Here is a 24,259-nt window from a genome sequence, read left to right as displayed (position 1 = left end):
CATCATAAGAGATATCGGGTCTAGTATTTGTGAGGTAAAGGAGTCGGCCGATGAGCTGTCTGTAAACAGTGTTGTCTGTTAAAATGGTACCTGATTCCTTTGAAAGTTTCTGACTATAATCAAATGGAGTAGAGAGAGGCTTGCAATCTAGATAACCAAAATCTCTGAGAAGGTCCATGGTGTACTTCCGCTGATAAATGTGAATTCCAGAGTAGAGCGTGCTACTTCCATTCCCAAGAAGTATTTGAGATCACCAAGATCCTTTATTTTGAATTTGTCATCCAAATCTTGCTTGATGGAATTGATTTCACCAATGTCATTCCCAGTTAAAACCAAGTCATCAACATATACTAGAATGGCAGTGAAGCTTTGAGATTGTTTCTTAATGAAGAGTGAATGATCATCAAAAAACTGCTTATAACCAGCATCCACAAGAGTCTGAGTGAGCTTAATGTTCCATTGCCTGCTTGCTTGCTTAAGCCCATATAGAGATTTTTGCAATTTACAAACCAAACCTGGTTGTGACACAGCCAAACCGGGTGGTATCTTCATATAAACTTCTTTGTCCAAATCTCCATGAAGGAAGGCAGTGTTGACATTCAGCTGTTTCAAATGCCATTTCTTTGCCGCTGCTAATGCTAACATTACTCGTAGGGTAGTCATTTTGACAACTGGACTAAAAGTATCACCATAATCTACTCCTTGCACTTGAGTGAATCCTTTTGCAACTAGCCTCGCTTTGTGCCTTTCTATGGTGCCATCGGGATTGAATTTTACCCGAAAAACCCATTTGCAACCCACAGCCTTCTTGTCTTTTGGGAGTTCAGTGAGACACCAAGTTCTGTTCTGATCTAGAGCTGTCAATTCATCTTGTATTGCCTTTCTCCAACATTCATGTGCAGTCGCTTCCTCATAAGTGCTAGGTTCTTGATTTGAGGTGATGGCTAGAGAAAGTGACTTATATTTCGGGGTTAGTTTATCATATGACAAGTGTTGTGAGATAGGATATAAAGAGTTAGAGTTGGAAACATTGCTAGAGTGAGCTGTGTGGGTTGTCATACAATGATAGTCCTTCAAATAAGCAGGCGGTTTCTTGACTCTTTCAGACTTTCTAGTAATGCAGTCATGTGTGATGTCAGAGTGTTGTGATGCAGGTGCATTATCAGTGTGTGGTGTGGTAATGGGTGCAATGATGTGTGAGGAAATTGGTGATTGCATTGAGCTTGAGAAATGTTCATGTGAATCTATGAGTGTGGTATGTGTGGGTGATTGCAAATGATGTGTGGATGGTGTATCATATTGAAAAAGATCAATGCATTGTGGAGTACGAATGGGCACTACAAAAATGTCAGTGCTAGTGGAATGTAAAAATGGAAAATGAGTTTCATAAAAAATTACATTTCTGGATATGAAAATTTCCTTGGATTTTAAATCAATAAGTCGAAAACCCTTTGTTCCTAATTTAAAACCAAGAAAAGCTGTTTTTCTGGCTCTTGGGTCTAATTTTGTTCTTGAATTTGTTAATGTGGAGGCATATGCAAGAGAATCAAATACTCTTAAATATGAAAGGTCAGGTAAGTTGCCATACAAAAGCTTATAAGGACTAGCATTATTCAGGTTAGTGCTGGGCAGCCTATTAATTAGGTGAATGGCGTGAGCAACTGCGTATTGCCAAAAACAATGTGGAATTCCTGATTGAAATAGCAGTGCTCTAGCAACACCTAAAATATGCTGGTGTTTTCTCTCTACAATCCCGTTTTGCTCTGGTGTTTCTACACAAGAAGTTTGGTGTAAAATTCCAGTTGATGCAAAAAAGGATTTTAGAGTGAATTCTGGTCCATTGTCGGTCCTTATACACTTAACTTGTTTTTCAAAATGTACTCTGACAAAATTCACAAAATTAATAACCAATTGTGATGCTTCAGATTTGGTTTTCATAAAAAAAAATCCAAGTGAATTTGCTCTTACCATCCACCACAGTCAAAAAATACCTATGTCCTTCATTGGAAGGGACAGAAATAGGACCCCAGATATCCATATGAACTAAATCAAAACAATCTTTTATTTTAGTTGTACTAAGATTAAAAGATAATTTCTTTTGTTTTGCAAAATGACATGAATCACAAGGAAAATTTGAAGCAATACTATCTATAAAAGGATAATACTTCTTCAGAAAAATCAATTTATGCATGGGTATGTGTCCTAATCTAAGATGCCAAATGTTGTTGTGCTCACTGTGTGAAGGTGTGGTGGGATGAGTAGTAGTAGTAGTTACCGCCAATGAAGCTTGCTTTGTTGGAAGGGGGGAAAATGAGAGAATTTTGGTTCTCTACTCATTGTATATAACCCTTCTATACACTCAGCAATGCCAATCATTTTTGATGTGGATCTATCTTGTATCTCACAACACTTATCATTGATTAACAATTGACAATGTAAGTTTGAGGTTAACTTTGACACAGATATCAATTTAAAATCAAAAGAAGGAATGTATAAAACATTTTTGAGAAAAAAATTTTTAGAAAATGTGATTGTGCCAATGATGGTGCTAACAGTTTTGGTTCCATTTGGCAATATCACATTGATTGGATCAATATTTTGAAAACTTGCAAAATCTTTTAAGTCAAAAGTCACATGATCTGTTGCACCGGAATCAATGATCCATAGTGCAGATTTTGGAGTGATAATGCTCATAATTCTCGCATTAAAATGTAATGCAATGGTTTTACCTGGAGTGGAAGTGTGAATGGAATTAGTCAAAATTTGATTTGCATTATGAGGTTGTTGCTGCACACTTTTGTCTTTGATCAACTATAACAAGGCAAATCTTTGCTCTGGAGTGAATCCAGATCTTGATATTCCAATGTTCTCTTGGAGACAATTGAGCTGGAATTGTTTGTCACTGAGTATATCATCATGCCCCTCAGTGATCACGTGATTGATGGTGGTGTTATGTTGCTGCCATTGGTAGAAGTGGGAGGAGTACCCATGCTTCTTATAGCATACATCTTCTATGTGGCCTTGCTTGTTGCAATGAGAGCAAGCCAATGTAGTTCCACGACCTCTGCAATGGGAGGATCTGTTTGCCATGTTTGCCATTTTGAGAAATCAATGAATCACAGAGTAATAGGGATTCAGATCTTCTTCCTTCCAACTCGTTGATCGGAACAGCTATGTTCACCAAGAAAGAATCTTGCGAAATAGCCTCTCATCAAACTCTATTGGATGAGTTTGAAGGAAGAGGTAAGAATGGGGGAAAGAAAATGTCGAAAGAAAAATTAGGGATAGAAAGAGAATGGCAAAATTGGATTCGCAACTTTTTCTTTTTTTTTTTTTTTTGATTCACAGCTTGGTTGCTTTCCACGCTCACCGCACCATGAAGAAAATCTCATGCCCTAAGCTGTTCAAGCTGTGATGTTGATGGTTTGATGAATCAGAAAGGATTAAGAGAGGGAGAGAGATAGGTTCTTCTCATTATTGGAGAGAATGAAAAATCCCCCTTTTGAAAATATTTGTTGAGTTATTACACCTTATATACTATGTACCTTTTTTTTTATGTACTCTCATTAAAAAAATAATTACAATGGTAAACCTATTATTGATAAAGAAATAATTTAGGTAACATCTACTAATATTTTTATCTAATTAAAATGTTTATTTTAGATAATTTTAAATGATGATTGAAAGTACATTTTGATTGCATTAATCCAACATTTTTTTAATTTCTCAATAACTAAAAATTATAAATCATAAATAAAACATTAAATATAGCATAATTTTAAATTCATACATAGTCGATGAAAATTAAAAGTCATAATCCAAAAATAATGTATTATATGTGATTTTTTAATTATGCATATCTTAAAATAGTCTTTATTAACTAAATTGTAAGGATAAATATCAACCAGCAACCTATTTTCTCTAGAAATAAAATTTTTAGTGGATGTTGTTAAAATTTTGGATCCACTTTCAGTTTCACAACTCTCATCTGTACCATAACTAGGCCTTTGTTGAGATTATATTTGTCGATCAATAATTAGAAATAGAAAAGGAAAGAAATAATAACAATTGCAGTTGTAGCAACAACAAGAACAATGTAGAAAATTAATAGAAGTCAAAATATACAATATGAAAAAAGAACAAATATTTTCTGTTTTTCTCTATTAGAGTATGAACTAGATCTAAAAATATGACGAAAAAGGAAAATCAAAAGAATAAAATAAAATACATTATCTATTAGAAGTGACAAAGAAAGTGAAAGAAAAAAAAATCGATGATGATAATAACAACGGCATTGTTTATGGTAGCGAGGTGATAAACAAAGGAAAAGAGGAGATGAGCGGTGTAGTGGTGACTAACTTTCAGATCAAAGCTAGATCCAGATTGTATAAGCTCGTTGAAGACAATGACATAATATTGTTTGCGGTGGCGAAGGGATGAGAGGCGACAAGGAGATGAACAATAGCGTTGAAATAAGCACCAGCGGCAAACCTTCAGATCGAAGCCAAATCAAAAACTAGATCGTAGAAGCTCGATGAAGGCAACAACAATGGTGTTTCCTTGCAGTGACAAAGAGATAAACTGTGACAAGGGGATGAATAACAGTAAGGAGATGAATGACAACAGCGAGAGATGAACAGCAGCAAGAAATTAGGGTTCATCATTCACATCACTTACACCTTTTCATATATAACAATACTAATCACTCTCAGTTTTTTATATATATGCAATGACACTCCAATTTAAAAGACAAAAAAAAGAATTATAATAACGATTCAAAACTGCTACTATCAACTAAAACCACCACAAAAATCATTAGCATTGTGGCAAATACTAAAGCTACAAAAATTATCAAAAATAAGGGTAATTATGTAAAACCACCAAAAAATTAATGCCATTTTAATCCAATTTTCTTATAGTGGTTATTTTAAGATATATTTTAATCTATGAAAAATTACAATGCTATATATGGATAATAAATTTAGAGAAAATATAAAAAATCAATTTTTAGTTAGTTAATATTAACTAACTTTAATGTTTGAGTTCATAATTTAAGATTTAAGGTTAAAAGTTTATGATTTAGAGTCTAAAATTTTAGATAAACAAAATCATTTAAAAAAATTAACTGTATTAACTGAAAAAAATTAGTTACCTAATATTATTCATAAATTTATCCTTATATTAGTTTCTCATTCCATTTTGCCAAAAACTTACAAATTTAATGTTGCAATTATTTAGGGACTTAATATTGTTATTTTATTTATATAACTCTATTACAAAAATTCTTAAATAATTATTTGATATCCTTTTCCATATATAAAACTTACAGATTCATTACAAAATTTTCCGAAGACCTGCTTATACATTTTCATGGTGTTAGGTTTATCAAATTAAACCTGTTCTTCAAATAATTTACAAACTATTAAGCAATTTACCAAGAATTGGTCCTAATAATACAATAAACGCAGAATGACCAATAAGAAATCACCGTCTTTTGAATATTTCTGTATATATGGTGGAAAAAATAGAAGTATATAACAAAAAGTAATAATCCTAATAATCACCAGAAAGAAACGTGTTAGTGCTGTTGTTGTCGTTTAATGACGTAGCATCTAACTTGAAATTTGATTAGATGAAAAGTTAAACCAACAACTAAAGTAAACTATAGGAAAATTAGTGATAATGACAAATATATATAGTTATTATTATAAAGTTCTTCTATCCCTTCCACTTACCGAGATGTTAATCGTTGATTAATTAAAATATTTACGATGTTATTGTAGCAGATATCCTATTAAACATTTCTTTCAATTTCTAGTTAATGGTTCTTCCATACAAAATTGTGTTAAATATTGATATAATACTATAACTTATTTTATTCTAAGACGTCTAATATATATAATCATAGAATTCTTAACATGTCCTCTACTAACCAGAAAAAAAAGGAATTTTTTTATATGATTTAATGGTCAAAGAAAAACATTGTATTATTTTATGTTGCGATAGTTGATAAATCTAATATTAAGCTTATTATTACGTAACATATTTGAGTAAAATCCAGAATGTTCTCCAATAAATTTTTTTAAGAGTTTAATTTAATTTTAATATACAGTCATTTGGATTTTATATATTTATTTAATTACGTAACATTATATTAAAAAAAATTAATTTTTATATTAATCATATGAATAATCATCTGAAAAATAAATGTGATTAGATAATTGCATAAAATATTTTATATTATTAGTATATTAAAATTAAATTAAATTTTTTATTTTATAAAATATTTGACACATAAGTTTTTAGTGAAATTCATAAACTTAAATGACAAAAAGTAATCTCTAATTCCTTCTATCTAGATTCCAAAAGTCAACCCCATTAAAGTAAAGGTGCTCATTATTTATTTATTTTTTGTAATCTATTTTGCACTGTTATATTGATTGAGCAATATATAATTATATATAGCATGCAAAAGCGCGGTGGCTTTCGTCATCTGCTACACCACCAATTACTCATTCTCATCTCTGCAATAAATTTGATTTCTATGTAGACTGGGTAAGAGCCTTAACCTTTGAGATACCAACTTTCTTCATATTTTTTTATCCACGTGTCTTTCACTCACTCATTATATTTTATTGCAACTTAGACTTTCTTTTCATTTTTGCTGCCTCCTTATTGCCTTCTATTTTTCTTATTGCTTCCAACTTTCACCGTCTTGCTCCTTTTAATTACAAATCTTCTCATATATAGGTATGTTTGTTCTTCTTCTTCTTCATGTGTATCAAATTTGTATCCAAAAAATAACTTTTTGTTTTTCGACGATGTCGAAATAGTCTTTGACTTTTAGCTCAGTTGCTCGTGTAAAATTATTTTAAACCATCAGTGCATAAAAATTTGGGAATATAAACAGGTATTGATCTATATATGTGTGCGCGCGCGCAAGGAAAGCGATCAGGGTGGAGGTTTGAGTTCATCAGGAAGAATATTTAAGTGGTGATTTTGTTTTAGAGTGTATACTTGGGATGAATCTTTCAAAGTGTGAAGTTGTTCTGTTCTTGTGGTTTTGCTGCTATTTACTATTGGCTACTGCTCAGAATGGAGTCACTCACCCCAATGAAGGTTTGTTAGAAAAGAGAAGTGATTTATGCTAAAAGATCATATTTTTAGTTTATTTAGATATTGCCAAATCACTGTTTGGATGCAACTTTTTTTTTAACTTGCGTTAACGCGGGGTGTTTGTGCATCGAGTTGTCATTTGTATATATTGCCGACTCATTATATATTGTTGATTGGTTCTATTGATAACTTGATTATGGATACAGTTACGGCGTTGAGAGCCATAAAGAACAATTTGATTGATGTCAATAGAAATTTGAGTAATTGGAATCAAGGAGATCCATGTATTAATAGATGGACAGGGGTTTTGTGTCACGACAGAAGATTTAACGATGGATATTTTCATGTTCAGGAACTGTAAGATTTAATATCTTTCTTAGTTTGTCACTATTTTATGTCATGGTATTATATAATATTATGTATATATATAACACCCTTTTATGTTTTTTTTTTTTTTTTAATTTTAGGCAACTATACAAAATGAACTTGTCTGGAAAATTGGCACCGGAGATTGGCAACTTCACTTATCTGGAAATATTGTAAGAATGTAGCTGTTTTTAATGTTTGGAATATAATCTTGTTTATATTTTTTTTTCAATAGAATATTATCAACCATGTTAAGTATATATTAAAATCAGCTATCAAAATTGATCATTAACATAAAATATATGTTAAAATATAAAATACATATTAAAAGATAAAAATAATTTATTTATACATAAATATAAATATATAGTAGTTAATTTTAATAGCCAATTTTAGTATAAATATAATACTTTTTGTATTATGATATATGCTTTTTTTTTATTTGTGTTATTGAAAGGGATTTTATGTGGAACAAGATAAGTGGGACCATACCAAAAGAAATTGGCAACATCATTACCCTGAAACTCTTGTAAGTTGAGGCATTCTTTTTGGCAAGTATTATAGAACCAGGTGTTGTTAATTTTATACGAAGTTAATAGCTAAATAATTTAGTCAAATTTATTAAATTATTTAACTATTATTAGCTATTAATTTCACATAAAGTTAATTGCACCTTAATTTTCACTTATACGTATCATATGGACAAATAATTTGGTGCATGATTATTATATTTTGAACATCTTATGACCTTATGAAACATTAAATATATGTATTCTTTTGCAGGCTCCTGAATGGAAATAAATTAATTGGTCCACTGCCAGAAGAGCTTGGCTATTTACCAAACTTGATCCGAATGCAAATTGATCAGAACAATATCAATGGATCTATACCTTCATCATTTGCAAATCTCAATGCCTGCAAGCACTTGTAAGATTGATTCATTCTTCTTCATGATCAAGATTCATTTCAAAAATGAAAGAAATAATCCTTTGCCTTTTGCAGTCACATGAACAATAATTCACTTAGCGGCCCTATCCCACCGGAGTTTTCCCAACTACCAAACCTTTTTCACCTGTAAGTTGGCTGTTCGATATCAGTAACACACTCCTTTCGTCCAATAATAACTGTCACAATGAAAAAAATATAGGTAGACAATGAGAATACTAAACAATGTGAACAATAGATATGTCGGATGTTCAATTCAATAGGTATGCAGATGATTATATTCATTATTTTTAATTAGATGATTATTTCTTTTGATTTGATTTACTCATACACAGTTAACAATGGCTATATGTTCAATTCACTAGGTATGCAGACGGTTATCCTAATGTTAAGGTTTATGAAGTAATTTGGGGTTGGAGTGTTTTTTTACTTTATTGAATTAATTCTAAAACCCATTGTTCACATTGTTTACAATGGTCATTGTCTACCTAGCAAAATCCAAAAAAAAAATTCACATTGAAAAGTTAATATATGTAGACAAAATTAGTATCGGGTGTATAAATTTTTTTGATTTAATGATTTTATTATAGTAATTAATAGATGTTTATGTGTATTTGTGGACATGCAGGCTTCTTGACACAAACAACTTAACAGGAACACTTCCCCCTGGTCTCTCTAAGATGCCACGCTTAAAGATTCTGTATGATTCTCTTTGCACTTTCTTTTCCCTAATTTTTTGATGGTAAAAACTCAGGTGAAGTTGACTTCACCAGAAGTTTATATCTGAGATCCGTTAAATGAAAATTTAGTCAAATCAGTCAAATCATCTAACGGGTCATCTAACTGCTCTCAGTATCAACTTCATATGAAATCGACTGCACTTTAGTTTTTACCTTTTTTGATATTCTTTTATTATATATGTGATTAAAATTGTCTTTTTATTATTTATTTATTTATTTATTTTTGCAGGCAGCTTGATAACAATAACTTTAGTGGAAGTACTATTCCCGAGTCTTACGGAGATATGTCACGTTTGATCAAATTGTAAGTGCATTTTCTGATACATTGTAAACAAGTTACAAATACAAGGAATGGAACTGAGTTTCTAAACAAATACAATTATAAATAGGAAAAGGAAATGCAGTTAACTGTTAATGTTGCAAGTGTGAGGAGGTGTATGAAATTAGTCCCACATTAAAGAAAGCAAGAAAAAATTAAGAGTTTATAAGATGAGAGACTCATTAATATATTTGTTTAAAGTTTTAAATTGGATGTGGTATTTTTTCATCTTGTCACATTATTTTCAGGAGCCTTAGGAACTGCAGCTTGAAAGGACCAATTCCTGATTTGAGTAGGATACCAAACCTTTATTATATGTAAGTATCTCATTTTCAGTTTATGTATTGATTTATAATATCATATGTATTCTAACAGTTTTCTGGTTACTATTATTTTTGTAAATTCCAGTGATCTCAGTCACAATCAGCTGAATGAAACAATTCCTACAAATCAGCTTTCTGGGAATATCACAACCATGTAAGAATCTGTATTGTTCAAATAATTTTTCATCTATTGGATATTTGCATTCAAGTATTTGGATTTGGTATGGGGATAATTTTTGGAACAACCATATTACATGTACACAAAAACTCAGTCACCAAATCAGTTATTTGTACAAAATATGTGTTGAAATACAATATACACATTAAAAACGAGTTAAACAACATATATATTTATACACAAATATATAGTAGCTAATTTTTTGTATGCACATAACATTTTTGTTTCACGAATTACCTTTATAGTGTTAGATCACATTTAAGTGGAACTAATTTTGATTTTTTCTTTTACATCATTTTAAAATTTTATAAATGAAAATAAGTGGTTTATACATGTTCTTAGAATACGTATTAGATATGCCCAAGAAATATATAAATCTAATATTGAGAACGAAGGTGGTATCACATATTTGATATAATTATTTTGTTGACCACTATGCAGTGTGTTATCAAACAACAATCTCAGTGGAACTATTCCATTAAATTTTTCAAATCTTCCACGTCTTAAGAAATTGTAAGTTGACTCTTATGTTTTTGTATCAACCTTTTCTTCTTCTCCATCAACCTTAAGAGCAACATCCATAATATTCTTTTGTTTTATGAATAATGGGACAGATCAATTGCAAACAATAAATTGAGTGGCAACGTTCCCTCCTCCATTTGGCAGAACAAGACTTCAAGTGCAAATGAAAGCCTTATTGTGTAAGACCTCAACTGATATTTAGTCCTTTTATATATATGTATGTTTATGTGACATATTCTATATTTTATTTTGCTCAAACCTTAGGTGTATTTTTTTACTTTGTTTTTGAAATCTTTGTAGGGACTTGCAAAACAATGAGCTCAACACCATATCAGGAAGTACTACTCTTCCTTCAAATGTCACACTCCAGTATGTTCCTAAACTCACTGTTGCAATTTAAACTTATATATATGAGGGTAGTGAAGACTAGAGTGTTTCATCTTATTGCATAGTAAAAATAAGGAAAATTATACTGAACTCCCTGAGATTTCATCTAATTCTTGTTTAAGGGAGGTTCATGTTATGTTTACATATGTGTTTAGTATTATACTTTAGGAAAAATGGAAAGTATTTAAATAAATCTTGGGCGAAGTCGATGAATGTTTAAAGGTTTTGGTTGAATTTTACCAAATTTCTAGAGATACAACAGTAATTTATCCTAAAAATAATACTCCCTCGGATCCAAAAGATCTGTGTATAATTATAACTTGACAGTTATATTGGATCCGAGGGAGCATAAACATCGTTAGTGATTTTTACTTGTCACATTACTGCTTTTCAGGCTTGGGGGAAATCCTCTATGCAAAAATAACAGCTTTGCTAAGTTCTGTGGATCTCAAGGTGTAACCGGCGGGAATGGTAGCTCCGGCATTAACTGTCCCGGTGAACCATGCTCCTCTCCTTATGAGTACTCTGTGGACTGTGTCTGTTCAGCTCCATTGTATGTTGATTACAGATTGAAAAGTCCAGGATTTGGATCAGATTTCCCTGCATTCATGAGTAACTTTCAAACATACCTCACTGATGGATTGAAAGTTGAGACTAATCAGCTGCACATTACTGATTATGAATGGGAAGAAGGGCCTCGGTTGCGAATGAACTTGAAGGTTTTTCCTGCAACTGTTAACAACACCACAACTAATCAGAAGTTCAATGATAGCGAGTATTCGCGGATTAGAAGCACGTTGACAGGGTGGAATATTAGTGACAGTGACTTGTTTGGGCCTTATGAACTTATGGATCTTCCTCCTTATAGTCAGGGTAAGCTAATGGAATAGTGGTTTGAATAATACTACTTTGTTTCATTTAAAAGTCAATCAAATACTTTAACATGCACGACTAAAACAAAAAAACTTTAACAAGATTGCATGTTTCTAGAAGTTAATCTGTATTTAGAGTTATCATAACTTAAGTGTAGCATAAATGAAGATGCTGAGATAGATGAGACGGTCATATATGTGTAGACAAAATAAGAAACGAATATATAAGAGAGCAAGTTGGAGTAGCACCTATTATAGAAAGAATGACAGTGGTATGGACATGTGAGAAGAAGATCGGCAGAGTATTCGTTTAGGAGGGTGGATGAGATGAAAAGTGGACAGTGGGCGAATGGTAGAGGAATATCCAAAAAGACTATACATGAGGTGGTTAAAGGAGATCTACGTGTAAAGAGTTTTCCTCTATAAATGATACATTATATACTTCAATGGTGCCTAGTGGGATAATACTTTCTTGTTGTAATTTGTATCTAGAGAACTCTCATGATAAAATTGTCTTATGGTTACTAAGGTACTGGTTTTTGTTGCCACAGTGATTCTGGTGTCTTCAGGTTCAGGGCTAAGCAAAGGTGCACTGGCAGGAATAATCTTAGGTTCAATTGCGGTAGCAGTTACATTATCTGCAATTGTTTCCCTTCTTATATTGAGAATCAGATTGAGAGATTACCGTATACTTTCCAAACGGCAACATGGTGGTAAGTACTGTTAATGTTGCAAGTGTAAGAAGTAATGTATGAAATTAGTTCCACGTTAAAGAAAGCAAGGAAGATTGAGGATTTTATAAGATGAGAAATCATTAAATATCTCTATTAGTCCTTTCGTTTATCTGTAATGAGAAGTCTAGATTGACTTAATGACCTTCATGAAAATGTATCTAAACAACAGGAACAAGAATCTCAATAAAAATTGAAGGTGTGAGGGTATTTGTTTTTGAAGAGTTGGCAGCAGCAACTAATAATTTCAGTGAGTCTTCTCAAGTTGGACGCGGCGGGTATGGGAAGGTTTATAAAGGTATTCTTGCTGACGGCACTGCTGTCGCCATAAAACGTGCACAGGAAGGATCACTGCAAGGTGAGAGGGAGTTTCTTACAGAAATACAGTTGCTGTCGCGCCTGCATCACCGAAACCTTGTGTCTCTAATTGGATATTGTGATGAAGAGGGTGAACAGGTAACACATTATAATCTGTTTTACCAACTTCTTAAGTTATCTTATATGAATATCTTCATATAAAAAGAAAAGATTCATGTTTAGTTGAAAAAAACACACAGCCTAGTGAGTTTCTGTTCTTGTGACTTGTTATTGCAGATGCTGGTTTACGAATATATGCCGAACGGAACGCTAAGGGATCACCTCTCGCGTACGCCTAATCCTCTTATCAACTAAATTTTGTGTGTTGTGATTTTGATATCTTTGTATGTAGCCTCACCTAATTAATTATTCGTGACAGCTTATTCAAGAACACCTCTGAATTTTACAATGAGAATGAAGATTGCTCTAGGATCAGCTAAAGGTCTTTTGTATCTACACACAGAAGCTGATCCTCCAATATTCCACAGAGATGTCAAGGCCAGTAATATACTATTGGACTCTAAGTTCAATGCAAAGGTTGCTGATTTTGGACTTTCGCGACTCGCCCCGGTGCCAGATGTCGAAGGAGTTGTGCCTGGTCATGTATCTACAGTGGTAAAAGGGACCCCGGTAAGGCTTTCATACGTTGTGTGCATTAAGAAATGAAATGGACAAAGCAACTTGATTAAGGTTTTTTTTCCCCCCCTAAGAAAAGTGACTAATGAGTAAAGGGCTAACACACATTTTTATTGATCAATAATCAAAGCAATGGAAACTAGAAAAAATTTGCTTTTGAGGTGTGCTTAAATCAAACTATGTTCTTAATATCAATGATTTATTATATTTCTTTCTATTGGTTTGTTCACTGGTTTAATCATGCAGGGTTACCTTGATCCGGAGTATTTCTTAACTCGCAAGTTAACAGACAAGAGTGATGTTTATAGTCTTGGTGTCGTGTTTCTGGAAATTGCAACCGGAAGGGCACCAATCTCCCATGGCAAAAACATTATAAGACAGGTATATATATATATATATGTGGCTTGATTATTACTTGTATAATGTATACTATTCAGTATTCAGTCACTTTGGAATTTGATTTTCTTTTTATTTTTGAATTTATTTTCAGGTTACTTCGGATTACCAATCCGGCGGTCTAGTTGCAGTTATGGATGAACGCATGGGGCCTTGTCCTTCAGAATGTGTGCAACCATTTTTGACATTGGCTCTAAAGTGTTGCGAAGACGTGCCAGACGATAGGCCTAAGATGGCAGAAGTGGTTAGAGAGCTTGAAAACATTTGGTCCATGATTCCTGAGTCTAATGGCAAAGTAGCTGAATATGTTAGCAGTGATTCAGGAACATTATTCAGTTCACAACCTTCATCATCCACCCCTTTTGCATCCGTAGAAATTTCTGGCAGTGATCTTATTAGTGGAGATATTCCAACCATCAAGCCAAGATAAAAAGTTACCGTGTAAATTGAACTAATGCATATATAATACTTTTATACTACATTGTTTTTGTTCATTCTTTTTTTGTAAGATAAATTAACAGAGGAGTGGCTATTAATCTATCAATTTTGTAGTTTGTACAAATATTATATGTATTACTGTCTTTATATCATTTCTGTCAAAAAAGACACTATACTAATTCAATGTCTCAAAACACAATATTTGTGTCTATATCAAACATGATTTTTTATCTCTGTCTCTATTTTAATATTCTGTACATATAAACAAACTCAACCTAAAAACCATGCAAGGGAAAAAGATGTGCTTAGATATAACAATTTATATATCATAAATAGACAAATCCACCAATTCACTACTACATATGAAAGTGATACTTGCCAACATAATATATAGTTCAATTCCATACTCCTAATCTAATTCAAACATGTCTTAAATATACTATAATACATCACAAACACAATTTAGCTAACTACTCACTGGCTCAAGGACTATACTCTCTTTCTGAAAAGCTTTGGAGCTCGCATTTTTCTAGGTTTTGAAACACTTTTGCTTTTTTCTTCAACTGGTCCACCATCCTGAACAATCCCATCTTCATTGCTTAGGCTCGCACCTTTTGGTCCGACAGGGTTATTTTTGGAAAGAACCTGTTGAGTATTGTCCGAGTTATCGATTTTATGATCAACACTTTCTTTTGACTTTTTTGTCTTGTTTCCTTGAGATTTAGGCTTCATGGCCTCCTTTGATTCTCCATTTTCAACTTGTGTTCCCCCTTTAGATTTATCTTGCACTTTCTTCCGAGTAAACCTAGTTCTATAACTTAGCTTCACCTCCTGTGGTTTAACTTCAGTATCAATGTTACTTTCTGGCAGGTTATCCTTAGAACTCTCTACTTCATTAATTTTATCTGCAATGGCCTTTTTTGGGTTTTTTGTCTTGTTGAATTCTGATTCGGAGTTGCTATTAGCTTTCGGTGCTTTCTTTGCACGTTTGTTTCCTTCTTCCTTCAAAATCTGTTTTTCATATTCTTCAGCTGAATCTGGAAATGCTTTAATTCTATAAATCTGCAGCAACACTGTGTTAGGGTAGTATATTATTAAAAAAAAAAATCAAATATCAGCTCTTATCATATCCTGGAGTAAAATTCGTTTGATTAATATTTTTTTATGCCAACAAATTAATTAGTCATTTCAACTACAAAATAAACAAAGGACTGAAAACTAGCACAAAAGACAAAGCTAGGCATGTTTGGTTGCAGTGAAAATCGGGATAATTTTTCCATGGATGAACTACACATAAAGCCCATACATGGAAAGGAATCAAACTCCTCTAAAGTGAAAAAGTTGTTAAACAAGAAAATAAGTCTAATCACTCTTAAATCAAGGTTGTGGGGCTCATACATGTCAGAAGTTACAAATTTAATAGTGATTAACTCATTACTTTATTACGTTACAGATCTCCTCGCTTTAGAGAATCGTTTACCCATGGGAAGATATTCCCCAGTTTTACCCCGTAACCAATCCACAGTTATCCATAAAAAACAATTGAGCATATTTGAGTAAACTTGCCAGATCATTTTTATCCTTCAATGATGACAGGGAAAATCTAACAATCATAATAGTCATGAAGTGTTACAAGAGAATTAGTAAACACAAATTACCTTAAACCTTGTTTTTTCAGTCAATTCAAAAACAAGTGCATCACCATCATCCAACTTATGCTCCAATGCAAATCCTCTCCAGCCACCACTAAGTCCACTTCTATTGCCAATGAAAACAGCCTCAAATTCTTTACCAGTTTCATCCTCTAAAATCATGTTACATACAGTTTTGGGGAGATGTTTTGCACAAAATCTCAAAGGAAGACCCTGCCAGAGATGTTACGTTTATTAATTAACTAAGATGTTTTAATAGTTCGACTATTATTTCCTTAAACTAAATGAATCTTCTCCTTTGTTGTGTATGATCCTCATCCAAATCATTATCAAAGTGAGTGTTCAAAGTGAATATAAAGAAAAACAACATTTGTATATCTAGTTCCCCAATTAATGTTTAATAATGAAAACATAGAAACTGAAAATAGAACAGAGAAAAAACACCACTTGAACAAATCACAAATGACAAGCATAGTTTAAGCATGTTCAAGCCATAAATAAATCATCTTAACTGCAACCTACCAACCAAAAGCAGCTATAAACATGAGACCGGACCATCGACTTAATAAATGATGGATTCTCAGACTGCAAATTGCTTTGGAGTTTCTCCGCAGCCTCCAAAGCTCGAGCTCTTTGTTCATCTGTAGCTTCCTTGATTTCATCTAGTGGCCTTGCAATATAACTGCGAGTACCATAACCTTGTTATAAAGATTTCAGTAGTAATACGGAAAAGTTGTAACGTAGGAAATTAACCACCTTCCCCATGATGAACTTGACCTTGACCTCTTCCGAAAAGTTGGAAGTTCTATGTCAACCTGCAAGTGAAAGAAATGTATGTAGTCAACAAATTTCTTCTAGACTAAAACAATGGAAATCAAGTCAATGATACTGAATCTGAATGTAATAAGATGCTAACTAGAAACAAATCAAACGAGCCAAACTTGAATTCTTCACTGTCATATCTTGTTATTAAGTTTGTTAGTTATACATTTCAATTGATGTAACAATACATAATTACATGTTGATATAATTTCTTTTTGCAGTATAAATCATCAAAACTAAATTTTTTAACATTAATCAGAGTAATTAGTTAAGTAGTTACATTAACTTAAGTTTAATTACAGCCGTTAACAGGAGCAAATTAGAGTAGTTTGCTTTATGTTACTTTTTGTGTTCAAACAATGTTTTATTATATGTGAGACTTCATCAATATTACATAATTACATCAGGCAACCTATTAATGTATATTTAAATTTTTGAATGTGCGCCTCAATATGGACCAAATAAAATAAACACTTATTTTAACAATTTTTTCTATTATGCTAAATCCTTCTAGGTTTGGATCTTACGTTACCCACACCACATGTTCGAATCTTTCTAATGCGACAAGGTGTTAATTCAATATTCAATTATGTGAAAAAAAAGGTGCAAATAAACAATAAAGGGATAAGATTGAAACTGAAACAGAGGACTCATTCTACCTCTATTCAATTTCATTATGTAAGAAGTGATAAGCAACACTCAACCTTCTTTGACTCATAAAGATATAGATGTTCTACATCTCATTGAACTAAAATGAGAATTTCAACTCTCCTTTTTATTAACTCATGTAAACTGGGTAGTTTGTGATGATTGCATTACTCATCATAAAATATACCCCAATTAATGTATAATGTTGCCTAATAATATAATGATTTAGTCTAAAGTATAGGCAAATCATAAAAAATTAGTTAAAATATATTTTTTTTTCAAGTTAAATTTTGAATCGATATCTATTCTCATTTACTTTGGATAATTTCATATGTAATTCAATTTATTTTGAATGGTGGAAGATTTAGATCAATTATCTCATGAAGATTGAAGATAAAGGACTTTTATTAAACTTTGTGGAGATTCAAAATTCATTTAGAAGATAAGGTCTAAAAAAATAAGATTGGAAGTGTTAAATTCATGGAATAACTAACTTTGATGATGACAAACATTTGACGAGCCTATGAAATTAGTCAATATGCTTGTGCTCTTACTTTCTATTCTAAGTGTTGCAGGTCATAATGATATCCAAATTGGAAAGCATATACAAGACCTACAATTCAGCAGCAAACACACCACATATTTGAAGAATATATCAGCATTCATTGTGGCCTATCCTACCAAAACAGAACGGTATCAAGAAGCAAAGATTCTATGATATCAAGTCAAGCAAAACAAGAAAGAATTTCCATTCAATACTGTTGAGTTTAGGAAACAATAAACTTTATTTTGGTAATAACAAACATATATTTGGCTGGGTTGAGAGAGTCCAAAAGAATTGTTTGATGCGTGTGTTCATAGTGCAGGCCCATGTTGGCGTGAGCAGCCCAATAAGAAAAATAATTTGCCTATGCTGTTGTTACTTAGACAAAAACAAATGAGGCGGGTATATGGATCAATAATGCCATCATATATCACCAACCAAGCCCAGCCCATTGGTTTAATGAAGAGACAAGCTTGCTGTTGCAGCTGGAGCTTCATCAATTCAGGTAAAACCAAAATCAAAGAAAAAGTGGTTCACTATTATTTAGCATCAAAGAGGAAAGGAGGTAAAAGTCAAAAACGAAGGCAAAGTTAAATCAAAATCTGAATTGATTCAGAAATAAAGTGTAGCAGTTGTGTTACCATTCTTGTGCATACAAAATAGCTACTTTGAAGATGATGCACAAATTCGGGAAAGAAGAAAGAGAAAGGGTTCAGTTTCCTCTGATCAAAATAAAGGGTAAAGGATTAAACTAGAGGTCAAAGCTTAAAATTAAGGGTGTTGATCTTGCAAGCACTTTGAAAGCATCATGACATTGACAATGTTACTGCTGTCCATCTCCTCTGCACCTCGGCGCATACTCTACTCTGATTTTCTGCTCTGATTTCTTAGGAGAAGAAGAAAAGCTCAGTTGTACCAATGTTCAAAGGTTGACTCTACACAAGCTCAAGTTTTGGAGGCATTATCCTTATACAAATGGAGTAATTAACCAGAAATTGAAATAAGGAGAGTGAACCAAAGTAGTTTTCATAGCATCTCTTTCATTCAAAGCTTGAAGTTTTGGAAGCAATACACCTACACCAAAAGGAGCATTCCACCAAGATGGAAGACAAATAGAGAAAGGCTTAAATCTGGTTTTTTCATAGCTTTCAAGCTATCATATTCTTCTCCTTCATGAGGTTATATTGAATATCTTACTTTCTCAGTTTATCTTTCTTTGATTTCTCATGGCAAAAAGACAATTTGAGAGAAATATGAAAAAGTCATTTGAGAGAAAAGACAAAGAGAGTTAACTTGGAGAGAAAAACCATTATTATGTCAAACTCTTTTGATGTATTTCTGTTTTGTGTCATGAGCCTGAAAAGTTTTTTCTTGCTAAGCTGGGTGAGCACTTAGTGCTGAGAGTCTAAGGAGTGAACCTAGCCAAAACAAACTTGGTTAGAAGCTTGGGTCATCCCAAATACGATTAGGAAAAATCCTAGGGAATTGGTGTTTGTTATCTTCAATAAAGATAGTGAAAATTCTACCATAATTGTAGTAGAGACTTGATGTAGGCCACATTGTACAAGATGGTTGAACCAGGATACATGTCTATGTTCTATTCTCTTCTCTGCTCTGCTTTTATTTTATTCATTATAAGACAAAAATAAATTATCTCCTGCATAATCGATATCACAGATTTAGCAAAAACAAAGTTGCAGAAATTGTTTTGGAGTTAAAGTTCAAAAGAAAAAAAAATGGATCATAGATTTAACCCTCACCCTTCTCTAGACCATTAAAAACATATAATTGGTATCAAGAGCCAATGTCTCAAACATCAAGTCTAATAACTTGGAGGAAAAATCTAAATGGCCAACATGGGAGCAAATGTGGTAGTTACACTCTTATCGAAGGACAATCCAATAATAGACCATCATTCTTCAATGACAAAAACTACACCTACTGGAGGAAAAGGATGAGGATCTTTGTACAATCCATGGACTACAGCATATGAAAGATAATCATGAATGGACCGCATGTTCCAACAAAGACTAATACTGAAGGTGAAGTTGTTCCAAAAGAAGAAGTTGAATGAAATGATGACGACAAGAAAGTGGAGCTCAATGCCAAGGCTATCAACATGATATATTGTGCCATTAGCTTTGAGGAATTTCGAAAAGTGCGAAGATACAAAACAACAAAAGAGATTTGGGATAAACTCCAAGTCACACATGAAAGAACACAACAAATGAAAGAGACAAGGATAGATATGTTTCGAAAGGAGTATGAAATATTCTCCATGAAAGAAGGAGAAATCATTGATGAAATGTTTGAGAGATTCCCAATCATTATCAATAGCTTGAATGCTATGGGAATTACTCATACCAAATCAATTCTTGTGAGGAAAATACTTAGGAGTTTAACAAAAGAGTGGAAAACCAAAAGCACTATCATAGCCAAAAGTAACAACTTGGATAAGATGACATATGATGAGTTAAAAGGAAAGTTACTAGCCTATGAAACCACACACTTCACTCGTGCTTCAAAAAAGAAAGGAGTGGCTTTAAAATAAAAAATAGAATCATTGGAAGATGATTCCAATAACAGTTTTTCAGATGACGAATATGTATTTTTTGCTAGGAAATTGAGCAAAGGCAAAAATAGAAGTTCAAGCTTGAAAGACTACAAGAAGGATCTTAGCAAAGTCGTTTGTCATCATTGCAAGAAAGTTAGCCACTACAAATATGATTGTCCTAAACTCAAAAAGAAGGACAAGGTAAAGAGGGAAATGAAGAAAGTATTGATGGCCTCATAGGAGGACCTTGAGAATGATTTGGATGAAGAAGAGGAATCTGAACAAGAAGCTCAAGTGTGTTTTATGATTGTACATGACCAACTAGATGAGGTAGATTACTTTGACTTATCTAAAGAGAATTTACATATTATCATAGATGATTTAACTGCTCATGCTAATAAACTTCTAGTTAAGTATGATAAATGTAAACTGAAAATGTTTTTCTCAAAGAAAAATTGATAGAAACCGAAAGTGTTGTGGATTTAATTGAAGAAAATAAATTTTTAAAATTTGAAATTGAGAAATTTAAAAGAAAGCACACGATTAATGTCTCATTGGATCTCATTGATGAAAATAAGAGGTTGCATAAAATGATTAGAGATTTGAATCAAGATTTAGCAGAATTCGCTCAAAATTCTAGCAACTTAGACAAATTGTTAACTTGTCAAAAATCCTTGTTTGAAAAATCTGGTTTAGGTTATGTTGATAAAAGTGAAGCTGTTTTTGAAAAACAATTTGTTAAAACCGAATTTTCAACTTTAAAAACCAAAAACCGCCAAGCCTCATATCACTCTCAAAAATCAACAAAGGGGAATCATTGCCAAAATTGTAAAAGAAATGGTAACACTTCTCCTCAATATTTTGTTGCTGAAAGAAAAATTAGTAACAAAGTGTACAAAGTTGTTAATGATTTCAATACTCTTGGACAACGAAAATGGATTAACAGAGGATCCAAATTAACTTTGATACCTAAGATTACTTAAAGCTTTGTGCAGATTTGCCTTACATCCAAGAAAAAGAAAGACATGTGGTACTTAGATAGTGGATGTTCAAGGCATATGACCGAAAAATCAACTTTCTTCATCAAATTCAACAAGTATGATGGAGGATTTGTGACATTCGACAATGATGAAAAGGGCAAAATCATTGCTATTGGAAAAATTGATAAAAAAATTTTCGACGTTTATTAATAATGTATTTTTCATTGATGGTTTGAAGCATAATCTTCCTTCACTCATCTAATATTTTCTTGGCTGATTGTTGGTTGAAGAAAAGTTCATTCCCTAGCTAAATCGTTGATAACTACTTTTTTTTTGCATCACATTCACATTATGCTAATTTGAAAGATTATATTACTTACATCTTCACGGTATGTACGAACTGGGTTCCGTACACGAGAAGATCGCCTTGGTTCCACTACAACATCCCTCTTTGATTTCGTTTTAGGAGAACGATACTGCAAAGGACAAGGAGGAGGTTGAGGGATAAAAATTTGCTAATCCTTTTCATAAACAAACCATCAAAATATAAGCATACCGGAGACTTCTTAACAGAACTCGCAATTTCAGACAAATTCTTTGAAATTGTTGAAATTCCCAAATCCTTGCAAACACAAAGATAAATCACATAAATCCATGAACTGAAGCAACAATAAAATTTAAAAAAAAAGTAAAAAACAAAAATAGAACATCATAACATACCAACATTTTCATAAGACAAAAACCTAAATGATTTCATAGAGCAACAAAGTCTTTATACTTGAATACATACTAGATAGACATGCAGGAACAGCAACCAAGTTTTGTTCCACTAAATGGGATCAACTAGGATTAGATGATGCAATTATTATGTTTGGTTATGATTTATTTTTATCTACATGTATAGGAAAAACAAAAATACTATGTACACTCAAAAAATCAGCCACTATATATTTGTGTATAAATACATTAGTAGTTTAACCCATTTGTAATATATATTTTGTATTTCAATTGGTGGCTGATTTTTTATGTACATATAGTACGGTTGCACAAAAAAATACAATCTAGCCCATTTGGTTTGCAGTTTTGGTAGCTAGATTTACTTTTTAGTGGCTAGAGAAATAAATTGAACTTATATTTACCTCAACCTACTTGGATTGGATTCAAGCACCTGCACCCAATCCGAGCTCCAGAGCCCGGGAATCCACCACCACTTCACAACCCCGTCAGACATACCCCAACCCCATGATCCTCACACAATCTCACACCTTTGCCCTTCAAAAATCTACCCCTATGGAGGTCCATTTATTTTAAATCCAGCTTGAACTAACACCGGTTGAGGACAAACTAACCAGAAACATTGAAAACAAACTAGAAATCCAAAACCCTAAACCCTAAATACTGAAAACCTACCTCTCAGATAATACAACAAATTCTTTTGAAACCAACTCTTCTAACTGTGAAACCAAACATATAGAATCTAAAAATAAATCAGAACCCCTAAACCCTAAATCCTAACTACTGAAACCTACCTCTCAGATACAAGGAAAATTTATTTTGAAACCAACTCTCCTAACAGTGAAACCAAACATACAGAAATCTAAAAACCATGTGATAATAGATGCTGATTACCTCAAACCGCTTCTTGTTTTCTTCTAGCCTCTGTTTCCTAGCCTCCTCATAATCGTTGTTTGTGCAACCCTTTGCCATTTGCTGGTGATACTAATGTATTCAACAAAAATATAAATCACTAGTTATCTCTCAAACACAAAAAGTTTAAATCTTTTTTCCCGGAATGAACAGGTCATTGCTGACTATGATGTTGGAACAAAACAAAGGAGGCTCTAACACTAATTACAAAAGAGAATAAAATAAGAATAAAGAATAAGAATTTTACCGGTGACAAGGAGGAGAAGGAAGAGGCGTTTGCTTTTGCTTGCAATGAAGAGTAAAGAGCTGCGTCGAGTCGTCGACTTTTCAAATCCAGGAAAAGGTGTAGGGCTGTCTGAAATCTGAATGAAGCAATTCTGCCACCCTCCAGTGAAAGGTGGGAACTTTTTAGATTCAAAATAAAAAAAGGCACCTCTATATTAATATAGTATAATTTAGTATTTACTTTTTTATTATTATTATATTCCTATTTTAAATTAATACCAATTTAATTTACATTTATGTTAGTTAAAAATATGTTCCTGAAAATAGCAAGCAACGGACAAAAGTTTAGAAATAAAGGCAAAGAAATCAGTAATCACCCCATTTCAGGAACTAGAACTTGGCATGTCCATGTCCGGACATAAAAAACAACATCGAAATTCCAATTTCGTCCTCATGAAAATCTATAATTCCAATACTGCCCTCCAAGGATTAAAACAACATCAGGAAGGATGGCTCGATGCTCGTGTCTTTTACCTCACAACAACGACAACAGATGGAAGGACGGTTGGAGTTATGAAGAGGGAAAAGAGGGAATCAAAAAGGTGATGGTGTTCAGATCTGCGTCGGTGGCATTGGTAACGTTGACAGCTTCCGGTTAAAAGGAGTTCTTTGACGATCATGATTTTGGTGCTAATGCGAAAGACGACAACGTCCTTGTGTCTGGATCTCATCATTAATGAACTTTGCCACTTATACCATGGATCTAATCATCTGTGTTTTTTTTTTCTTTTTTTAAAAAGAAAGAAAATAAATTTTATTTGATGATAAATAAAAAGATGAGAGGATGAATTATTTTTTGAA

The 24,259-nt window shown here is 32.7% G+C and overlaps 2 protein-coding genes across 3 annotated transcripts; one reads left to right on the top strand and one right to left on the bottom strand.

Annotated features, from left to right (window-relative positions):
- The first annotated feature begins 6,647 nt into the window (after positions 1-6,647).
- Positions 6,648-14,469, top strand: LOC130940703 (probable LRR receptor-like serine/threonine-protein kinase At1g06840). The gene is made up of 21 exons (XM_057868918.1): positions 6,648-6,750; positions 6,911-7,119; positions 7,323-7,473; positions 7,584-7,655; positions 7,940-8,011; positions 8,266-8,409; positions 8,485-8,556; positions 9,056-9,127; positions 9,397-9,471; positions 9,735-9,803; positions 9,895-9,963; positions 10,429-10,500; positions 10,602-10,688; positions 10,810-10,878; positions 11,291-11,769; positions 12,320-12,481; positions 12,672-12,955; positions 13,094-13,145; positions 13,236-13,486; positions 13,739-13,873; positions 13,983-14,469. The coding sequence occupies exons 2-21, from the start codon at positions 7,023-7,025 to the stop codon at positions 14,316-14,318; spliced, it is 2,820 nt and encodes a 939-aa protein (XP_057724901.1). The 5' UTR covers positions 6,648-6,750; positions 6,911-7,022; the 3' UTR covers positions 14,319-14,469.
- A 119-nt stretch (positions 14,470-14,588) lies between these two features.
- Positions 14,589-24,099, bottom strand: LOC130940704 (B3 domain-containing protein Os05g0481400-like). 2 transcript variants are annotated; one of them, XM_057868919.1, is made up of 9 exons: positions 23,933-24,099; positions 23,421-23,550; positions 23,156-23,245; positions 22,083-22,148; positions 21,907-22,002; positions 16,735-16,793; positions 16,501-16,660; positions 15,985-16,191; positions 14,589-15,388 (listed from the first exon to the last, which is right to left on the bottom strand). In XM_057868919.1, exons 1-9 carry the CDS (start codon positions 24,076-24,078, stop codon positions 14,816-14,818), a joined length of 1,527 nt encoding a protein of 508 aa, XP_057724902.1. In that variant the 5' UTR covers positions 24,079-24,099; the 3' UTR covers positions 14,589-14,815. The 2 variants fall into 2 exon arrangements, with proteins under 2 accessions (XP_057724902.1, XP_057724903.1); XM_057868920.1 differs by lacking the exon at positions 23,933-24,099 and adding an exon at positions 23,776-23,879 and having other exon boundaries at positions 14,594-15,388.
- Positions 24,100-24,259: the final 160 nt, after the last annotated feature.

The sequence above is a fragment of the Arachis stenosperma genome, chromosome 7 (genome assembly GCF_014773155.1).
Source record: "Arachis stenosperma cultivar V10309 chromosome 7, arast.V10309.gnm1.PFL2, whole genome shotgun sequence".
NCBI lineage: Eukaryota > Viridiplantae > Streptophyta > Magnoliopsida > Fabales > Fabaceae > Arachis > Arachis stenosperma.
Note: the sequence above shows the minus strand (reverse complement) of the source record. Positions and strands in the feature narration are given on the sequence as shown.

Coding starts and splice junctions, on each gene's coding strand:
- LOC130940703 (XM_057868918.1), top strand. CDS start 7,023: ATGAATCTTTCAAAGTGTGAAGTTGTTCTGTTCTTGTGGTTTTGCTGC. Junction 9,804..9,894: donor ATACCAAACCTTTATTATAT/GTAAGTATCTCA, acceptor TGTAAATTCCAG/TGATCTCAGTCACAATCAGC. Junction 9,964..10,428: donor TCTGGGAATATCACAACCAT/GTAAGAATCTGT, acceptor ACCACTATGCAG/TGTGTTATCAAACAACAATC.
- LOC130940704 (XM_057868919.1), bottom strand. CDS start 24,078: ATGATCGTCAAAGAACTCCTTTTAACCGGAAGCTGTCAACGTTACCAA. Junction 22,149..23,155: donor AAAACAAGAAGCGGTTTGAG/GTAATCAGCATC, acceptor TGTGTTTGCAAG/GATTTGGGAATTTCAACAAT. Junction 22,003..22,082: donor GTTCTGTTAAGAAGTCTCCG/GTATGCTTATAT, acceptor TGTCCTTTGCAG/TATCGTTCTCCTAAAACGAA.